This window comes from Salarias fasciatus, chromosome 22 (genome assembly GCF_902148845.1).
Source record: "Salarias fasciatus chromosome 22, fSalaFa1.1, whole genome shotgun sequence".
NCBI lineage: Eukaryota > Metazoa > Chordata > Actinopteri > Blenniiformes > Blenniidae > Salarias > Salarias fasciatus.
This window is the reverse complement of record NC_043765.1, coordinates 19522173-19543289: the sequence shown is the minus strand read 5'-3', so window position 1 is coordinate 19543289 and position 21117 is coordinate 19522173. Positions and strand designations below refer to the sequence as shown.

Below are 21117 nucleotides of genomic sequence, written 5' to 3'. Positions count from 1 at the left end.
TGTGTACGTGCACAGCCAAACGCCGGTAGTAATGAGGTGTTTATGACAGATATTGTCGGTCGTGTAGTCAATTGGGCATCAGTAACAGTCACCAGATGCTCTCCGCCTTTCCGCCGATTTGTCAAAGTAATTATGATTGTCTCGTGGTATCAAACGGCAAACAGAGCGACACAAACTACAAGCAGAGCTGTGTCCGAGTCGCTGCTCGCACTGCGATTGGTCCTGGTCCAGACCCCTGCTACTTCCAGGCTTTGAAAACGTGTCTCCCACATTATGAGCCAGTCCTTATTTCTGCTCTGCAGGTCGTCTCCTCCTGCTCCTTTGTGCCACTCCACTGCAAACACACACACACACACACACACACACACAGAAGATGACAGCATAGCTACTATCTCCAGCTTCCTTAAAATGGGTTTGTGTTTCTTAGTTTTGTTTTTTGAGTGAAGCGGCCGTTAGTGTGCATAAATAAAAGAAGCCGACCGTTGCGTCATCCCTGGCTGTTTCACTACGAGTGAAATGATGGAAGACGGCGTGGAGCGTTTCATAAGCCAGTCTGTCGTTACAAATACAGGTTAGTGTTCAGAGGGATAAAGTCCTGCTCTCAGCTTTCACCGAACAAATTGGGAGCTACATCGGAAAATGTATTGTTGTTTTTATGAGCTGTGACGATTTTTCTGATCTTTTTGCCTGAAGCGACGGGAAGAATCATGACATGCTGCAGTCAAAACAAGAAACAGGCAAATCTAATTGTCATCTGTCGTAGTTTTGAATAAATCTGAATTCACCTGCAGTCGATTGATGTTCTCACATTGCCTGTTTTCCAGTCGGTAGTGACAGACCCACACGGTGTGAATTAAGAGGTGAGACTAGGATCATCTGAGAGCAGACTGGGAGCGGAGATGTGTTCTTATTTTTGCCTGAATGTCTAAAAGTCACTGTGTCGTTATTGATTGACACGCCAGAAATAATTTTAAACAACTGGTGTTGGAAAGAGAACTGTTTAGTAAAGTTTAGTAAAAAATACAAAATGGCGAACAAATGTAGAGTAAAAGCAAAGATAATCTCTGGTGAAATAACTCACATTTTGGCTCTGAAGATACAGAACAAAAGATTTATTCAAATCTTCTCAGTAGATTTTTTTTTTATTTTGTATACTTTCACCCTTACTGACAAATACATCTCATTTTTATGTCTATTTCCTGCTCATCCTGGGGAGAAATAAAACCCCGACATGCACACACTGCTCACATAAGTGGACACACACCTCCTCAAGCAAGCAATCCCATTATCCAGTCTCCTCCTTTTGCATCCTTCCCTTGAAGGTGAGAGTCGGTTTCGATTGATTTGGGATAGATGATGCTTGCCTTCCCCCTTCCTCCTTCCTCCTCCCCTCCCTCGCCTCGCCTTTCGTCACACGCTCGGGAGTTTGAGATTCAGCCGCAGCTCGTCGACGGTCGGGCCGTTTGGTCCCGAGGGCTCGGTATCAGCTAAATGGTGCGTGCGGAGGTTGGCGATTTCTGCCTCCGACGCCGAGTCTCACCCTGTATTCAAAGTGGACTCAGAAATACTCCTGAGACATGAGGCCCTCTGATGATGATGGCAGGAAGGTGTCTATCCTGAATTAGCTGAATTTAACTGAAACTTACTTACAAACTGGGAGCATTAGCAGTGTTGGGTTTATGTTTTTGTTCAATGTATGTGCAACTATGAGTGATTTGTGGAAATTAATTTATGAAAAATCTCCTCCCTCTGAACTCTATGAACAAGAAAATGTCATGAAAACATTAATGACAGAAAGACACGGTAGAGAAGTTAATTTATTATATAATTTAAATGTGTCTCAAATGAAACCTGTTAACTTTGCTTTACCTGAGCGAGAACTAGTCAACTAACACGTTGTTTCTATTACACCATCTTAATGACAAATTAGTGTATTTATTAGTCGAATATGACTAAATTATATTTATTAATATGCTTCCTTGGACAAGGAAATTATGGCTGTGAGATCAAAAGACCTGCCTATGATTATAATAATATAGACATCCTCACACTGCCATTACTGAATGCCACATGGGTGGGTAGGCGCTCTTTAGTGAGGATTCATCCTCATGTAGATGGATAATAAGATGTCAAGGATAATTTTGAGGGCACCTACGAAAAAAAAAAAATCTGGTTTGTATGTGTCGAGTGTTCCCTGCAGCTCCAGCATGTCCACACATGCAAGATGGTGCACAGTTCAGATTGTACAAGGGAAACACTTCGAAAGGCTGCATGACATGCTGTTTAAAATTATATTCTGGAAATACATGTGCAAGGCAGTTTCTAAATTTATCTTTACTGATTGCTGTATCTGTTGTGCATTCAATCTTTCTGTTTGTCTTACTTATTTGCGTGGATTGTCTCAATGTAGTCCACCAAACTGAAATATATGGTCAGTGATGTTTGAGGACCCCGGGAAGAAGAGATGAAGCTTCTTGCTCTTACTGGGACCCAGATAAAGCTTGAAACCTTGAACTGGGTGCCAGACACTGACAGCAGTGAGCCGTCCAAGGTGTGGAATACTAAAACACCTTGTTCAGGTTTTATCGACGTGCACGGCTGCTGTGGACTGCAAGTGTGCGCGGGTGTGTGCGTGCCGATCTTAAACACTGATGGCTCTCTCAGAGTTTTTATGGCTGACTGAGCATCTGCCCAACACACACACACACTCACACACACTCTCTCCATGAATTTATGTTCATTTAAGACAAAGGGTCTGGTGCTTAAATAATGCTTAAAGACAGTATGGCACTTTAACACACACACACACACACACACAGTTGGGCTGCTATACATTGTCTTTTGCGTCTCTTTTTTTAGGTTCAATATTTAGTCAAAGACAAAGCAAGAGGTCTGTGTGTTCATGATGTATGTGTGTTTAATGGAGGCGAGTCTGACGCTCCCAGGGCACAGCTCCGACCGTCAGCAACCGTTTCCCCTGTTTCCATAGCAACCCCCGTTCAATTACCTCCGCTGTGCTGCCATGCTCTGCCTCTGTTTCGGTAAGATGGAGCGCCGCGCTGCGTGTGTACATGCTTATGTCTCACTTATGCCGTGTGTTCGTGGCCGCCTGCGTGCGCACAATGGCATCTATCACAGACTTGATCTTGTACAGCTGCCTGTCGTCGCTTCATCCAAACGTCTGAGCCGAGAGCTTCACCTCCTCCTCCTCCTCTACCGCCTCCTCTTCCCCACAGGAGGAGAGAAAAAAAACCTTCATCTCCTTTTGCTTGGGCCCTCTTAAAAAAAAAAAAAACCTCACTGATGTAGCGGCTTGCAGCCACTCACAGTACCCCTCCTCCTCCTCCTTCTCCTCCTCCTCTTCTTCTCTCATCTCTCCCTCCCTCCCTTTTTGCCTCAACCTCTCTCTCTTTCTCCCACTCACCCACACATCCACATAGGATAGACACACACGCACGCACGCACACGCACACACACTCTTGTCATGTGATCCACTCGCAGCCCCACCATTGGCGTCTCTGATCGTGGCGTGTGTCCAATCAGGGCATAAGCCCAGAGATCAACATAAGCGAAGCCGAGCAGCCTGGCTGATGCTCTTAGAGTCACACAGGGAGGCAGGCAGGCAAATAGAGAGGCACACACAAAAATATCACAGTAGATGAGCAGCGATGGGCAAAGTTTGATAGGAGGGGAAAAAAAGCAGGCTTTTTTTTTTTTCTTTTTGGAGATATAAGAATAAATAGAGCAAGACAGCTGAAGGAACAAAAAGCCTCAGCAAAGAAAGAAGAGAAAAGGCGAAAGGAGGCGGTGCAGACAAGTCTTCCCTTGATTGTGGACAACGCTGACGGTCCACAATCAGCCAGACTGCTCTTCTCAGGAGCCCGTCTGCCTCCTTCGTCCAACCTCTCGTCCGTCCCCGTCTCCCGCCGAGCGCCAAAAACTCCTTCTCTGGCGAAAGCACGAGGATTCGTCCATCAGCGTGGAGAGCGTCACGCCGCTCTTGGAACCATGGAGGTGACATGTAAGTAACCGAGGATGGAAAAAAGAGCAAGTGGCTTTCAATTTGGCGTGGACGGATGGAGCGAGGGGAGGCGGCGCTCAGGGAGGAAGAGGGACTGTTTGTGTTGTTGCCTGGATGCGGAGGAGGAGCAGAAGGAGGGGAGGGCAGATGATGGAGAGAGGGCGGAAAGGCGGAGGAGAAGGCAGGAAGAGATGGGGAAGACGAGACGGTAGGGGCCGGGGCAGAGCGCTAGAGGAAGAGGAGGGACAGATGGGGCCGGGTGGACTCAGCCAGGCGTAAGCAGGTTAGACCGGGACCCAGATCACAGCCTTTTTATTAACACACAAACACACTCGGTCGCACAAATATAATCTGCTTTCACACGGTCTCACAAATTCAAACCCACATCCACTTGCATCCCCTCCTGCCTACCCCCATCACTCCAGGCACATCGTGTGTGTATGTGTGTGTGTGTGTGTGTGTGTGTGTGTGTGATGGGGGGTTGGGCTTTGTTGTTGTGAATGAGATTACTCCACATCACCAACACCCACTGTTTGTCACCAGAGGAATTCAATGCCACTACTACTGTTCTCCTCTTCTCCACACTGTCTCTCTCCGCCTTGGACGAGCTTCAACCAGTGTTTTAGCCAGGGGGGGTTTGACACGGGATTAGAGAGAGGTCAGCCCCAGACTGGCGAGCAGGCGGCTGTGAAGCGCTGCCAGTACCTGATTTCGTTTGTTTTGGACAGTTCGCAGTACGCGTTGCATTCACTCACTGTCCAGCTCAACCAGGTTTTGTTTTCCGTTCACAATGCTGAAGCCGTCAGGTGATCTCCTCACTTATGGTTCGTGTTTCCAATGATTCCTCAATGAAATTCAAAAGTCGACCAATGAAACGTGAATCTGAAGCATTTTTCATGAAACAGAAGATGTGAGGATTTGGGTTTCTCCTTTTTATCCCATTACCTCAGGGTTTTCGAGTCTAATACAGACATTCCTCACTACTTCAGGACCTTTAACAATAGATATTTGATTGATTAGCCAAAAGATATCTTTATTTAAGAAGAGTACACTAATAGGAGTCAGATCAAATTAGTTCTCCTGCTACAGCTAATCAATGAATAACAAGCTTCATCTCTTCCTGTCTGCACTTCAGAGATTTAATCTATTTTTGTTAATAATGTAAAAATCAAGGTTAAATAATAACCATTGTGATTTTTTTTTTGTCTCTGTTAAACCAGACAGCTGCACCACTACTTGGCAGTGCCATGCTTCCTGCTGAATGTGTCCTGGATCTAGTTTCAGGCTGAACAGATGGATCAGAAAATGAAATCAATCTTCTCATCTAATTCTCAGCAAGGGAGCAAACAAGTGTATTTCTTGTTCTCGATCACTGGCAAAAACAGGCCCGTAATGCTGCCTCCAGTCCTGAAACAACACACGGTCGTCTTCACCAGTGATTGGTCCGAATGGGCCGTGAGTGAGGGACCGCGAGCCCGGTCGAGACAGGATATCAAATAAATGAGGCAAGCATAGAAGTAAAAATACCCTTTCTGGACTTGGGATCTTCGTCGCTGCCTTTTGATGACATGGAGAAGAGTAGATAATCTGCTTTGTTCATCCATGTCGAAGACCAACCTGCCCCATGTGGGATTATTCATGTGGCAATCCTCACAAAGCCGGGCCGCCGCAGCCCAGCGACCCTCTCATCCACCGCCGCAAATCAGTCATTACTCGGCTAACATGTAACACTATTAAGAAGCAGCATGAACCTCCTATTTCAGATTCATTTAAGGCTGCAAATCAATTAAGGACACTTAATGCAAATTAATGCAAATGATTTCAGGCCCTGCTCTTTAGTAAGGAGACGGTTCCTCCAGTTTGCCAGAAGGCCAACATGCATGCGTGCTCGATTAATGAAATGGGAGATTGCACCTAGAGTCCGGAGTGATTTGACAGTAATGGCGCGAGCGCAGGTGCCAAAAGTTTTTGGGCGGACGCCACATTTAGATTCCAGGAAGCTGCTCGGGACAGTTGGCGAGAGCTCGGTACACGCCGCCTTCACGCCAGCGACCGTGGCTGCCGCTGTCCTGCTTTGCATCCATGAGGCCACGACAAACCTGCACCTCCCCCACTCCCCGCGTTTCGTCTCCTGCGTGGAGACCTGCAGATTTCATATACCGTGCTCGTCGCCCACGTTTCCGTTCCCCTTTTTCTACCTTAAATTACACACTGTTTTTTCCTTCTGTCCTTTTTGTCCACCTCGTGCTCGTGTCTCGAACACCACCACCCCCCACCCCCCCTCACCCGCTCCCCCTCTATTGTTGAATTCAGACAGGCTATTTATATCTTTCTGCCTGGCTGCCTCACCTCCCACTCCCTTAACAAGGTTTGCTTTATTGTTTTTGCACACATGGAGGCACGCTCGGACAGTGCATCGGTGTGCTTGTGCGTGCGCCTCAACAAATTGGTGTATTTGCGATTTTGAGGCTTGCTAGGACCGTGTAGGATTTTATGAATTTGTGTTTGTGTCCTTTTTTTTTTTTTTTTTTTTTTTTCTGTTGTGTGTGTGTGTAAGAAGAGTACAGTGTGACTGCTCAGCTGGGTTTCAGTACAAGGCCTTGTGTTTTTCTTCTTCCATTCCCGTGCATTAGTTTTTCATGAGTGTGTCTTTGTGCGTGTGCCTAAGGGGGATCTCTCATCTCTGGCAGCGTTAGCCCACTCACATCAGCACACCAAAGCTAAGCTCGCTAATCAGACCAGAGAGATCATCAGTCATTAGCATCAAACCATCAGAGCTGCATGAGCAGAGATGCAGAGCTAACATTTTGTTTTGTTGTGTATCGAGATAATGATACTGTTGTCTATTCTCAGCAGGGAGAAAGACGACTTAACTTCAGATTTTAAGTCTTTTGGTTTACTAAAATACGCCTCTACCCATTTATTTACATCTCTGTTCATATATATTGGTGTGTGCATGTCCCCTTAAAGGCTCTCCTATGTGTGTGGCTTGTGGATTTATGCTAAGCGGGGTCATCAGTACCAAATAATAATCCAGTTTCAGTGCATCGTTTCTTGAATCAGGAGAAGACGAGCACAGATGTCTGTTCCTCAGGTTCTCTATCTGCTGTTCTCCACCTCATAATCTGACAAGACCAGAGCTGAACTGAGTCAAAAACCATCCCTAATTAGTTTATTACATTTAACACACATTAAAATAGAAAAATATGTGAATGAATTCAAAGGCAGGATTAAGAGACGCGCCCGTTTACATTGGACTACATGGACTATTAACTTCTGGCTGGAGAAGTGAGACCCGACCATAAAAAGCACAATGTGTGTCATTGGATAAATGGCTCAGTGACGGTGTTGGTCAGCCAAATGCAGCATGGTCTGTTGCCAATCAAGAGCTTTCTGTCATTTGTTACGGAGTCCAGTCATATACTAGGTTCTAACCGCCTTCATAAATTTAGCTTCCTTATTTTTGTGCTTGTCTTTTTTTTTTTTTTTTATTCAAGTCCCAGTAGAATGAGAAACTAGAGTTGCATGCATAACTGCAGGCACTTTGCATGAGTCATTCATTTTGCCCTCTCTGTGCTTAGTAATCCAATCATCCCAAACGTTGCATGTTGTAGTGAGAATCACTCGTTGCAGAGGCAGAAATGACCTTGCTCTGTCTGAACTTGCACTTTCGGTGTAAAAACCTTGTATCTCCGCTAAATGGGAGTTGTGTGCATTATTCATGGAGAAGTTAGGTGATTTAGTTTTCCCAGACAACTTCAATGGCACAAAAGTAGCACTCAAGCACTCAAGCGTTGGTCCCGACTGCGTTATCTCATATAATGAAATAATACCTGTTTTTATGTCCTTGAATAGATATTTAATCACAACAATTTACTCATCCCTCCGGGACAATTATTACAGAATGTTCACGTTTCCTGCAACAACTGTGTCATAATTTAAAAGTAATTAATGCAATGCGGTAACACAAGCCAAGGTCAGAGCTCGGCTTTCATCAGCGTTTCTTGACAGGCTTATAGTAAGCGACGATTTCCCGAGCGACTCTCCTCTCCAGTCGTCCATATGGGCTGCGCCTCACCTCACGGGGAGCTGAGCTGTTGAGAAAGAGCCCCTGTGACAGTTTGTCTCGGCATGCAGTGCTGGCCCTCTAAATATGGCAACAACAACAGCCAGCAGCAACAGCCGGTGTCAGCCCTGCATCACTCATGAGGGAGGAAGAATAGAGCTGATGCAGGAGGGTCTTTGGAGGTGGTTCCTGTGCATGGAAACTACATGGAGCTTTTTTTTCTTTTTTGGCGAGTTGGCATACTGTAAGACCAGGCTTACGGACAGTGTTTATACCTAGAGTACAGTCTGAGGTGCAGTGATGCAGTCACAGGGACCCCAGATAACACTTCACGTAGAGAGAAGAGCTGCTTCTCACTCCACTTCAAAGTTACATTTACTCCTTGCCACTCTGTTTTGTTTTATTGAACCATCCAGATATGAGGACTACTTATGTGCCGTTGGGTCGCAGACACGTGCTTGTAACTCTAATGGATGGATGTGGTGCCTGTGCACTTACTTGCTGAGAGCAGATTAAATATGCTACCGTGACAAAGTTTGCTAAAGGAGTCCTATCAATAAGATGCAGTTTAAATATAATCTGATAATCTGGTTCACTACTTTCGTGAATTAAGCATCCTCTGTCTATTAAGTGTCACTTCGACTGTCTCCTTTCATATCATTAATATACCTTGATGATTTATAAATGAAGTAATTTGGACCCATTTAGCAGTTTCCCATTGATTAGTGTTGTTTTGTAAAAAAACATAATCTTAAACCTCCTGTTGAAGTGCTTTGTAACAGCTCTATTGCTCTCTTACGAGACACAACCAGTGTTGTCGCTGCAACACATTAGCCGAGTCCTCAACTGCTCAGACGGGACAGAGAAAAACAGCAGCTTTGTGTTTAAAATCAGGTAACAAGCTCAATTAAATTCTAGTAATTGTCACTGCATTCTCAGTTTCGCCATCAAGTGCTGCAGCTGTAGCAGTTTCACATTAACGCTTTATATCATTGCTGGCCCACACGCGGAGTAACGCCAGTGCTCACTTCAGCTGAAGTTGTTGGCGTTTCCTGGGCTGCGGGAGGCGTTTGAAGCGACACCAGTGTGTTGAGAGCAAAGTGAAACTTTGACGTTTGTGCCGTCTTTTGCCTGTCAGATAGAGGAGTGTGTTTTATTGTGCCTTCCCAAATGTCCTCTCGCTCAGACCGCAGGGTGAGGAAGAGTAAAAAGAAAAAAAACAGCACAGTTGGTATTATTGGCAAAGATTAGTGTCACTATCATTTCATAAACAGAGAGCAGAAGGAAACAATGTCTGCATGAGGAAGCAGTACTTGTTACTATTCATTCAACACAAATAGAATCTCGTCTTTTAATCCTGTAATGCCTTTACAGTAATGTATATTATTGCTCTGCTATGATGACGGCTTTGGCTCGAGACGTATTGCATTCATAAATCTTACACCAAAACGTTGACGTTTTTGTTTTATCTCGAGCAGCTTCAAAAACATTTTTGCTTTTGTTTTTTTTTTGTTTTTTTCGTCAATGCATCATTAATCGATTTTAAGTTTAGCACAATCTGTCACATCCCTCTGTCTGCGCTGCATGATAAGAGGCAGGTATCCTTTCATGTCTCCCTCTCTCTGGCATTGTTTTCGGTTTTGAATCATCTCATGGTTTACTTTGAAGCAGATAATTATCAGCTGATCATGGAACAGCGGCGGGGAACGGAAATGTAATTACCATTTCAATAGCAGGAAGATGGACTCCTTTTATTCTCTGTTTTTTTTTTCCTGTTTCTGGTTTGAAAATGTGAGTGTAGTAGATGCCTGAATTTTTACTTTCACAAGCCTGTGCAGACTCCTTTTGTATTCGTGCGAGCATGTGTGTTTTGTCTGCCGCGGTAGCATCGCTCCGTCCCATTATCAGCATGTGAAATTGAGTTTTCGATTGCTTTCAGGGAGTTATCAGCAAAGTCATTATTCTGTGATTACCGCCTTGTTATTTGCCCACTAAAGTGTTTCTCCAGAACAATCTCCAGATTTCGACACACGGACTTGAGTGGCGGGCCGGGCGCTTGACTGACAGCTGGTAAATGGTGTCATTAGCGTCCTCTTAGGTAAATGGAGCGGCGGCAACAGTCGATTGGTCAGCGAGAGAGTGGGACGGTAATTTGTCACGGCTTCCGCGTTGCTGATGATGGATGGCACCGCCGCACCGAGAGGAAGGAAGTGTCCTGTTTTTAGGAGAGACTGAATCCAGGGAAGAGGTAGGAGGCCGGTCGGCGGCGACCTCTTCATTACGTGTGCTCGGCGACTCTCGGGACGGATTTTAATTACTGCTGCCGACTCTCGCCTCGCTGTCTTCACTCGTCCTTGAAAGAATCTGCAGGAGAGAACGACGTCCTGTTGTCTGGAAGAGATTAGGGGAAACTTCAAGAGAGACCAAAATAAAGGTGAACAAGATGGAAGTGATAAATCTTGGATTTGACAACAAGAAGCGGAGCACAAGATGAACAATCCTGCGCTGAGATAATCTCGGGGATCGCAGGGAAGATGCCAGCACACTCCTAAATTTATCCCGCCAGCGAGCTCAGCCTGCAAAGTTTGTCTCCGCACTGACGTCATCTCACCTCTGCCAAGGTGCTCTCTGAGCAATCAGCAGCGGCGAAGGATGGAGATAAAATATTCATTGTGCCCCGCGACCCCACCCCGGCCCGTTGTGAAAGGACCATGTGTTCGTATTAAATGTGATGAATATTCGCGGTGTTAATTAGCATGAGAGCAGCCACATGGGCCAGCGCGATTGTTTTCCTGTCGGAGACATGACTGCAAACAAGGCATATTAATGAACGTTCCCCTGGGACGGCGCTGCCGAAACGCCAGGCCCGGATGGCAGTCGGTCTCCCGAGAGCGGGATTAGGTTAGATAGCGAGCTGCAGGCGACAAAGACATCTGCCCGTAAAAAAAAAAAAAAAAAAAAAAGAGAGGGAGAGAAAAAAACTCCTTGAAGTTTTCTGACTTCAGGGAGCAACTTCGGGACTTGTTTTTTGTTTACGATCGGCAGTGTGCAATGCTCTTAAAAATGATATTGAGCACCATCCATCCGTCCGTCTTCTGTATGGCTTCATCTAACGTTAAGTCTCAGTGGAAGAAAAAAAAAAAACCAAACACTCAGGAAGAACATGCAAACTACACACAAAAACCTAATTCAAGAATCAGAGTTTATTTTTGCTGTGGGAAAGACTGCTAACCACTACACCGCATATGTTTCTTTCCGTTATTTATGATCAGTTTCTTATGGGAATGTTTTTTTTTCTTTTTTTTTTTAATCAACTGTGACACACCATTTGTAATCTTAATGGGACGATAAATATTTTTTTTGGACTTAACTATTAAGAATTAAAGGGCATGTGCAAAATATTTATGGTCGACTCCATGAAGATGTGATTAAAGGCAGCGAGCGGGAGTGATAAATCTCTCTTAGCGTGATTGTAAGCATTGGCAGCCCCCCCCACATGCGTGAGCGTTTTTCAGTATATTGGGGGGAAGGCGGGACAGATGAAGGTGAAGCTTAAAAGTCAGTTATAAATCTGTTGTTCGTGCGACATCTGGTTCTCCCGATGAAAATATGACGGACCCACTGCAAGGAATCGCAGATGGGCGTTTGAATAAAATATATTCTTCATGGAGATGAGATCCACGCCATAAAAGTAAGCATAAAATGTGTTCCTCGCTCTTTCGGCTGAGAGAGGGACGGACAGAGGACAGGAAAGGACATTTTATTGCTGGCTTTTACCTTTTGCCTACTGTGTGGCGCCACTGCAGAGCAGCAACACTCAGAGAGGAAGTCACAAAGCGGCCCTGCGTGACTCTGACTGAAGGGACTTTAACGAATGACACTAATTAATACAGCTCGAGCCCCCTGGAGAGCTCATTACGCCTCTGATGGCTCGCTTCTTATCCATCAGAATTATTTCGGATAGAATTTAGCAGATGTGGACAGATGTGTTTTGTTTTTGTTTTTTTTTAAGTTGTTTTAAGATCCTGATCTCAGCTTCAGCCCTGCTGAGTGGAGGGTTGTTTGAAGGATGTAGTATTGCTGACTCACTGATGCTTCACATCGTCTTCAGCTCCGGTTAGCTTTGGATCACAACAGATACCACAAGGGGAACACTTTTTTTTATATGGATTAAGACTTATTTTAAATCTCAACTGTCACTTGTATCTATGCGACTTTATGACCCTCCTTTTTTTCTGTAGTTGTCTCCTTCTTTGTGCTTGAGGGTCAGCTCAGTGCCCACATTAGGTTGGAATTATGCTATGATTACTGCCCCCAAACATGTTTCCCTAATCTGTAGATTGAAATCCATTATCAGTTACAAAATGACTTTTTGCTGTCTTTTTTTTTGTAGTAAAAGCTTAACACCAAAGTATTACTGCCAGACCATATCAGATCTCGAATTAGAAATGGGTTAATTCCTTTTCCTGGCACTGCTGATATGCAGCATCAACTCCCCAAAAGGGGGGACTTTGAGTCCAAATGTCTTCTTACTGCATTTCCACACAGAGAATCCTGCCGATTCCAGAGGATTATCTTCAAGCGTCTGTGTTGTCTCGAATTCCTTCTTTTGGATTGAGGTTAAAGCTTTGCATGTTTCATTTTTAGAGACTCAAATCATCTATTTTTAATGCTCTCACCCCTGGCTCGGAGCGACTAGTGAACGTCCAGAGGTTATATGTTGATGAGTAATACCCTTGCAGTGAAAACAAACAGGGAAAAAAAAAAACATTACATAAGACTGTACTTGGGATCTTGGTTGGGTTTTGGCATGGTTCTTGAGATTGAAGAGCCCAGATACAATCCAAATGGCACTGGAAAACAAATATCTAAAAATATTTTCATCTTTTGGGTATCTATAAGTTCACATCAGGATTATCTCCTCTATAAATAGAGGTAACTTGGCGGCAGACGCTGGAAAACGGGAGCCCGTCCTTCAGGCCTTTGATCAAGTGAAGAAAAGACAATGGAAAGAAATTCAAAGAGAGAAGAAGACAGTTTATTTCCCTCTGTCACCCTGGCATGATTTGATCCTGTGAATCAGCATCTGCAGGCCCACGGGCGGCAGCTAACAAGGTTGATCCATAATTAGGGCTGCTTGTCATGCTTGCCGTCACATCATCTGCAATAAGCGGAACGGCTCTGCCCGGCCAGACAAATGTTGAGGAGCCAAGTGAAGTTTATTTTTATAGCCAGATATTACACTCTGTGTATCAGTGGGATTTACAAGGCCTACTTCAACACCAGCTCACTGAGACAAGTCTGTTTTACAGGATGACTTTATTTTTTTTTTTATGCCTGTGCATTAGCAATTCAGTTTGCTTTGAGAAATTGGCTGAGTACCTTCACAAAAAGAATATACATTTGGGTTGTATCAGTGTTTAAATTAGTCAAAAATAAGAGAACAAAGCGTACAAAAGCTAAATCGAAGCAGCTGTCAATGAATATTTCAGCTAAGGAGTGATTTTCCAGAGACTCCATGTTAGATGTCAGGGAGTATGAAGGGATTTTCATTTTTCTCGTCACAGTTGGAGCGTAATGTGGCGATCTTTACTTACATGGTCTGCTTGTGCTTTTCCAACTAAAACTAAGGGAATTTTAGCTCGATTGTTAAGTTTCTGCTCAATGTTTCTTGAGAAATGAATGCACAGGAAAATATTTTTTTCTTTTTGTTTTTTTTTTTTTTTATTAATTACGTTAGTTGCACTCATTGAAAATTTTCAAAAATCTTCATTGTTGATGCTTATTTGCTGAATTTGATGACAGAAGACATATTGATCATTTTACAAGTTCTCCAATTAAACTGTTCAACAACTGAAGTAGTGAGAGACAACTGTGGGGATGGAAGCAAACAAAGATTCAGCCACTCGCTGCTCATCCCACAAATGCAGGTTCCTCAATGGAATGATCAGACTTTTCAATACTGTAAAACAAAAAAATAATCTGTCAGAGACAAATTCCCTTCCTTTTTTTTATCTTTCTTTATTGAAAGCAACAAGCAAAAAAACAATGAAACAAGTCATGGAAGGGTATGTTTCTTTACATTTTCTTTTTTTAATTCCTCCCACAGTCCCATCTCACACAACACGATGTCATTCTTTTTTTCTGTGAAGGTTCTATTTTTTAAAATTTGATGCACATTTTTCTCTTGTGTATATTATACATAGCACTTTTATTTCCCCAGAGCCTCGCAGACTGCTTTTAAGAAAGGCTGCGAACCCCCGATGTCCCCGCTCTGATATGCAAATATAATGTTGACAAGATCAGTGCAGGTCAAGTGTCAGCTTCATGTCAACCAGCACCTGGGGAGCAGAACCAGGTTTATACAGCTCTTACAGACATTTGGAGTTGTAGTTCTGAGCTGCTTCTTGTGTCAAGTAACAGATGTGTAAAATTTGCAATCCTCCGCGGGCCTTGCTGATCGCTGCGTATTGCTTTGTGCCATTTTACTTGTAAAACCTTTCACATTAACATACCAATTCCCTCACTTTGTTGTTTGCACAAATGTAAGACAATCTGCAATTTGATTTGTGAATGACAGGTTCTGCCATTCGAAGCTCAAAGCTCTGGTCTTCAGTGTGTGTCGATGCAGATTTCCACTTGTCTTTGCTGCAGATGCAGGAGCTATGTGTGTGTGTGTGTGTGTGTGTGTCTGCGCCTCCTGACACGGAGGCATATGCTCTAAGCTAATTGATTCAGGCATGCATGATGTGTTTTATGTGATGTTGCTGAGTGCTTCCCTTTTGTATTGTTGCTTCTGTTGAACTCAAAAAAAAAAACAAAAAAAAACCCTTGAGCAGGATTGATGACTTGGAACAGCACTCATGTCATGCTTTTGCAGCCACTGCCAAACTAATGGTATTAGCTAGGTGGGTATTATAGGCAGGTTCTGTCATGCTTTTCCCTGATGTATGATACAGAGTCTGACTCTTGACGAGTCAGTGCTGAATTGTTCTGCTTTGCGTTCTTCCTTTATGGGATTAGTTCCTGTTGTTTTTCAAAAACAATCCGTCATTTATCCTTTTGGTAAACGCATGGAAGTTTATTTGGTCGGGGATTGACCTTTAATACACTGTGATGACGCCCCCGTCCCTCTCTGTTCTGCCACACAGGTAATGCAGGTGGTGAGGGAGCAGATCATGCGAGCGCTCACTCTCAAGCCTAATTCCCTGGACCAGTTCAAGAGTCGCCTGCAGAACCTGAGCTACACCGAGATCCTGAAGATACGCCAGTCCGAGAGGATGAATCAGGAAGACTTTCAGTCCCGCCCCATCTTGTAAGTGCTGCGATCACGACGCCGTTCCAATATTAAAGCACTGAAACCCATTCCATGCAGACTTGAAGGAACAAATGGAAATTGCAGATCTCCTCCATCTCTTGATGAACTGCCTGGACCTGCACAGGAGTTTAATTTGCATCTGCTGAAAGGACTGTGGTGCTTAACATGATTATAATAGCTTTTTTCTCTTTCTTTCTCTGTGTCCTTTGCATTTGTTAAAGAATCGGATTGGAGCAGGTTGCACCTGCGCTTCCGTCTTTTGATCGAAAACATGCATTCATTTGAAATTTCCCACCAATGGCATTCCCAGTGAATACTCCATTAATGACCTCCTTCAGCTCATTACGAATGGAGAGCCGCTCCGTAATAGATCATTCATTGACTGATCGCGGACGGGAACCTTGTAATGGAGAACATTGTTTTGTCCTGCCTGCGCTTGATGGAGTAGGTAGCGCTATTGAGAAATCGTTCCACCGGGAGAGCTCGTGCCTTTGAACAGCGATCAATGTTGAGCCAAGGGCTTTTTAAATATTGAATATCGGAACAAACTTCACAACCAATTAATTGCAGTGGATAGAGGGGGAGTGAAAACAAGTCGTGTCGCTTTTGAAGACACGCGATTCACTGAAACTGTTAAAAACTACAGAGTAAGTTGTTGATTTCTAATTTAATGGGTTTTTTTTCTTCAATTTGTAATTTAGTAGGTTTAGAAATGTGTATAAAACACTTGGTTTCAGTTGCTTTTTATTCTACAAAACACAACATCGCAGACTGACTCTTAAAGGTTGGACTTTTTCCTAATCAATACTGTTAAGTCATAACTTCTAAACACCAACAGCGTATGCCTCGCCATAGATTTAACGAAATCCTGTCATTCTTAATACAGCTGTTTGATACAGCTTTTCCATTTTCCACTTTTTGTGGAGACTGACTTTAGAAGAAGGTGAAGAGACGTCTTCGCGGCTTCAGATCAAAGCCGTCTCTTTCCCAGAATGCCTGAGCTGAAGGACGCTTTATACCGTTTTGTCTGCTCTTAGCAGAGTTCGGTGCACTTTTTCTTTCCGCGTTCTCTGCCATGTGGAAAGTTTTCTATTCATAGAAAGATGCTTACGCCCCTAAAAACAAAATCAGCCTCACATAAAGAATTCATGCAGTAAATCAAGTCGGAACTGCAGTGAAAGCACTTCCAAAAAAAAAAACCAAAAAAAAAAGCTAATACGTAGCTTAAACTTAATGCAGTCCCCCGATAATTAGGATGAAAAGTGGCTGAGATTAATTCATTATCGATTCAGTTTTTTTTTTTAAACCTGTGCTCTGCTATATTTCACTTAAACACGGTTTATAAATTCACACAAGGTTAGCGCTTTGCTCCCCTTCATCACTTAAACCCCCGATATGCGGCGATTTAGCAGGAGAACTCTTCAATTATCTGTGATTTTTATGCCACAGGCAGAGAGAGAATCAATTCAATATGGAAACCAAAGTGGGCTCCCTCTGAAAACAAAATAGCGGAGTCATCTAAAGGGAGAGGAGTCTCACCTGGCCGGCCCACCCGCAGTCGGAGGGATGGAGGTGGAGAAGCCGAGCTCCGGCCATCCATCCATCCATCCATCCATCCATCCGTCCTGCCCGGAGCGATCCACGCCTTCCTCGCTGGCTGTTTCTTTAAAGACGTCAGGATGGATGTCTGACCGCAGATCAATGTAATGACCGGAATCGGCAATGAGGGAAACACAGGCGAGGAGGGAGACAAATGAGAGGAGACAAGAGTGGATGAGCCCGAAGGAGAGAAATGAGGACGAAAATGTGATCGGGAAGGCGTGCGTGGAGTGTAAGATAACGTTAAAAACCAAAGACTGATGCGGTTGAAATTTGGTTAATGTCGCTGATATTTGCACAACGAAAAGAATGAATGCTGACTTGAAGGAGTGAGGGTTGTAATAATGAGGGGAAGCAGCTCTGCTCGGGCAGATAATGTGCATAATTCATGGCGCCTGGTTGCCGTGTGCCCGGCGTTCGGATGGAGCGCACATACATGGAGACGCATGAATAAATGACAGCGATTCCAGCAGAGGATGTAGCAGCACGGATTCCCGCTGATCATCCCGACGAGACGCCAGCTGACACATCTGCGCACACGTGTGAAAGTTTCCACCTGACGGTCTCGATCCGTGGGCTTTTCCTCCCTCACATGAATATTACACTCCGCCGGCACATGAAATAATTCAGCTGTGTTTTTGCTGTCCTGTGCCGTCCCGTGGCCTCCTGGCACCGCCTCGCCGTGGCCGTCGTTAAGAGAACTGATGTAATTCTGCTAAACCAATAATGCGTGTTTGTTGTTCTGCAGGGAGCTAAGAGAAAAGATCCAACCAGAGATCATGGAGCTGATCAAACAGCAGAGGCTCAACAGGTTATGTGAGGGAACCTGCTTCAGGAAAATCAGCAGTCGCAGGAGGCAAGGTGAGACACGAAGCGCACACACACACACACACACACACACACACACACACACACACACACGCCCAGCTTCATGTGGCCGTCATCCGTAGATCATAAGCACTGAAATTCAGCGCTCCCTCCTCTCCGTCCAGCAGGACTGTTGTTGAGTTTCCTCCCTCGTGTCCCTGCTTCATTACGTTTTCATCATCACCTCATTCTCTGTTCTCTACAAAAGCCCCACGGGGATTTTGTTTTCTTTTTCCTCACATAGGAGATCTTTGATGCTTTTCCACTGCTGTGGAGCCGCTGCTGTCTGAGATCTCTACGCCTCTGAGGCAGAGTTGCATCGTGACACACGGCCTCTTTTAATGCATACGCATTTCACATCAGTCTCCTTCGACATGTAGATGCACACACACACACACACACATTGTCCACATATGCTAATCCAAGGTGTGCAAAGGTACATGGAGCCAAAAGAGCCATAACAACGCATTTTGACACACTCGTCTGGATAAATTCTAGCGAAAAGCTTTGAGAAGAGGAATCAGAGACGGGCAGACTGCAGTAACCTCGGGCTCTGCTGTACGCAGGGTGTGGTAAAAATGACAAGGCGGCGTGTCGCCGGCTGAAAGTAACACGAGAGAGACGTATTGGCTGGAATGTTCAGGAGATGTAGTGTTTGCTTATAAGGTTGTTTAAGAAATCAAACTGCTCTCTTGAAGCCAGGTTTTGTGAAGAAACTCTGCTCACACATCCAGTCCGCTCTTTTAATTCCGTTCAGTTTGTGTTTTAATTTTCTTCCCTCTCGGTGACACAATGGAGAGGAAGCCGAATCGAAATTGAAACTCTTGCAGCCAACTTAGATAGGAGCGTGTTCGCCTGAAATCTTATTTCACAGTCGCTGCCACAAGAATGAAAGTGAGTAAGCAACAGTGAGCGAGGGGGGGAAAGAGACGCAGCAGCGGCAGTGTTCAGCTTGTATAATGCACCGCTGCTCAGTCACAGAGGATTTAATCTGCTGGCGGCCTGATCCCTTCAGTCTCCTGTCCTCCCTCTCGCACTTTCACGTCACCACTTTTTTCCTCTGTCTACATATATAAAAACACGAAACAAAGCAGCTGGTGACAAGCTGAGGTGAGGAGGTTGTTTTGCTCTGATGGTATTACTGTCATCAGCTGCCCTGCTGGAACTACACTGTCCAATAAGTGAAATCAAACTGAGCAAAATATGGCGTCTTTTGTTTTTGTTTTTTTTTCTTCTTCTCCTTCCTCTCTCTGCGTCGATGTACTCTGGCATTTTAAAGCCTGATCGGGAGTCGTCTTGGCAGCTGTCATCCAGATGTTGTCAAAGCTGGATTAGAGAAATAGAGGAGCTGGAAAGAAACGCAGACAGTGGGGGGAATGAAAGGAGTTTCGGCTGAAAAGATTTTGTCGGGCAGCTGCTCAGGTGCAACCCGTCAACCAGATTAAGTGTCTGATCGTCTTCGCTGCTTGTGCTCGTCTGATTTATGCTTGTCTGGCTTTCGTGGAGCTACAGTACGTGTTGTGAATGGGCTCATATTACCGCATCCTGCTTATTACCTGTGAGATCCTGGAGAGCCTGTTGGAGGAGGTGAAGATGCACGTATAAATACAGTCACAAGCACTCGATTTAAACACTGAAACTTTAATTTCCTTTAATAAATCCATTACAAAACTTCTGGAACTCATTCATCTATTAAAACCTTGAGCATCATGCAAGCATCCTGCAACATCCGCCTCACATTCTCAATGCTCTTCTTTCAATTTCTTTTACATCCTTCATTGCAAGTGAATAAAGTGCAAGTATCATCTTCACAAATTCGCTTCCACCTTCAGCTTTTTCCTGTTGTTTAGATCACCATCCATGCATGTCTCTGCTGCTGCGCCCGTCTTTTGTTCTCTGCGTTTAAAATGTGAAGAGCACCGTCTCACGCTGACCTTAAGGAGGCCGAGCGAGCATAAAAGAAGTCCAACAATGAGTCGATGTTCCAATAATGAGATACTAAATCATGACAAAGGGGTGTGCATGTAAACTGAAGCGTGGTTTATTAGCCTAACTTTCACTTTTTCTATGTGCTTTGATAAACTTTTCACATCCTTATTGGTTCCACATCTTAAATCTCGTTCCACTGTGATGCCTTTTTTTTTTTTTTATATATCTATATAAAATGTGCCATCGTCCTCCCACTCCCTCTCACAGCATCTTGTATGTCTTGTTTCAAAGCCCCACAGTTTGCACAAAGTTCACATCAAATATTAATTTAGCTGACTTCAGCTGAGATGAATCCACTTTCCACATTACAAGATGAGCTCTGAAAGTTCAGGAAGTTTGGAAGATCGAGCTGCTGGTCTTTAAAAGTGCAAGATCCCACCATTAACAGCACTTCTGGTGCATTTTGCGGTAATACAATGCTCGCTCAGAAGTAAAATGGAAAAAAAAAAAAAAACGGCCTCATCCTGATTCATTCCATCATCCATCGGGGAATTAAATTAAATAGATTCACAACCTGTCAGAGCCAAAGGAGGAGCATAAGTTCCTGCAGGCAGACACAAATCAGGCGGTGTTTTAGTGTAGCTGATCAGTTGATTGCGTCTCCTCCCCTCACATCCTCCACGCCGATCGCTTTCTGCTCCCTGTGGATCGCTGCCACTCTGCACCAGCTTGGCAGAACCAACTGTCTATTTTCTGCAATTAGGATTTGGACTGTGCGTTCGCCAGTAAGACCTCCCCAATCTGCGCCCGCTCACTGCCAGCGCAGTCAAAGCCCACCTTGGCAAGGAAACCACTAAGGAACATCAGGCTGGCCTCGGAGGCCGTTTCACTGGCATTTTACAGATGCGACTGATATTTACAGGCCTCCGGTGATGGAGGATTGCTCTTGAGAACAGTCCCGAGACGATAAAGACTGAGTAGAGGCGTCTTTTCAGTGAGATCTTTATAATATTTTGTGTTTGGTTGCCTCATAAACAGAGGTAAACTTAATTCTTTAGAATAAAACACTTCACATCAAAGAACCTGGTGCATATTTGAGCTGTCGTTCCTGTTCAAAATATAATAAAATCTCTCCGGAGTTCACTTTGCCTCATTTGAGTTAGAATCGAAAAAAAAAAAACAGCTTGTCCTACCTTGATCTAAACTTGACAATATGTTATTGTTGAATCACTGCTGGAAATAATTGGAGGCCAGTCAGGAGCCCTCCCTCATGGAGAGCATTATGGCCCATCTGTGGATTTTCCTCAAGGCTTTTTT

General features: G+C 44.3%; 1 protein-coding gene across 6 annotated transcripts in view; it reads left to right on the top strand.

Annotated features, from left to right (window-relative positions):
* Positions 1–21117, top strand: part of elmo1 (engulfment and cell motility 1 (ced-12 homolog, C. elegans)) — a 100324-nt gene that overhangs the window by 74261 nt on the left and 4946 nt on the right. For 5 of the 6 annotated variants that reach the window (XM_030121346.1, XM_030121344.1, XM_030121345.1 and 2 more), the window contains 2 exons: positions 15239–15402; positions 17753–17865. In XM_030121346.1, coding sequence (XP_029977206.1) covers positions 15239–15402; positions 17753–17865 — 277 coding nt within the window. Of the gene's footprint in view, positions 1–3816; positions 4022–15238; positions 15403–17752; positions 17866–21117 lie in introns of those variants that run through there. The other variant, XM_030121347.1, reaches the window with a different exon arrangement.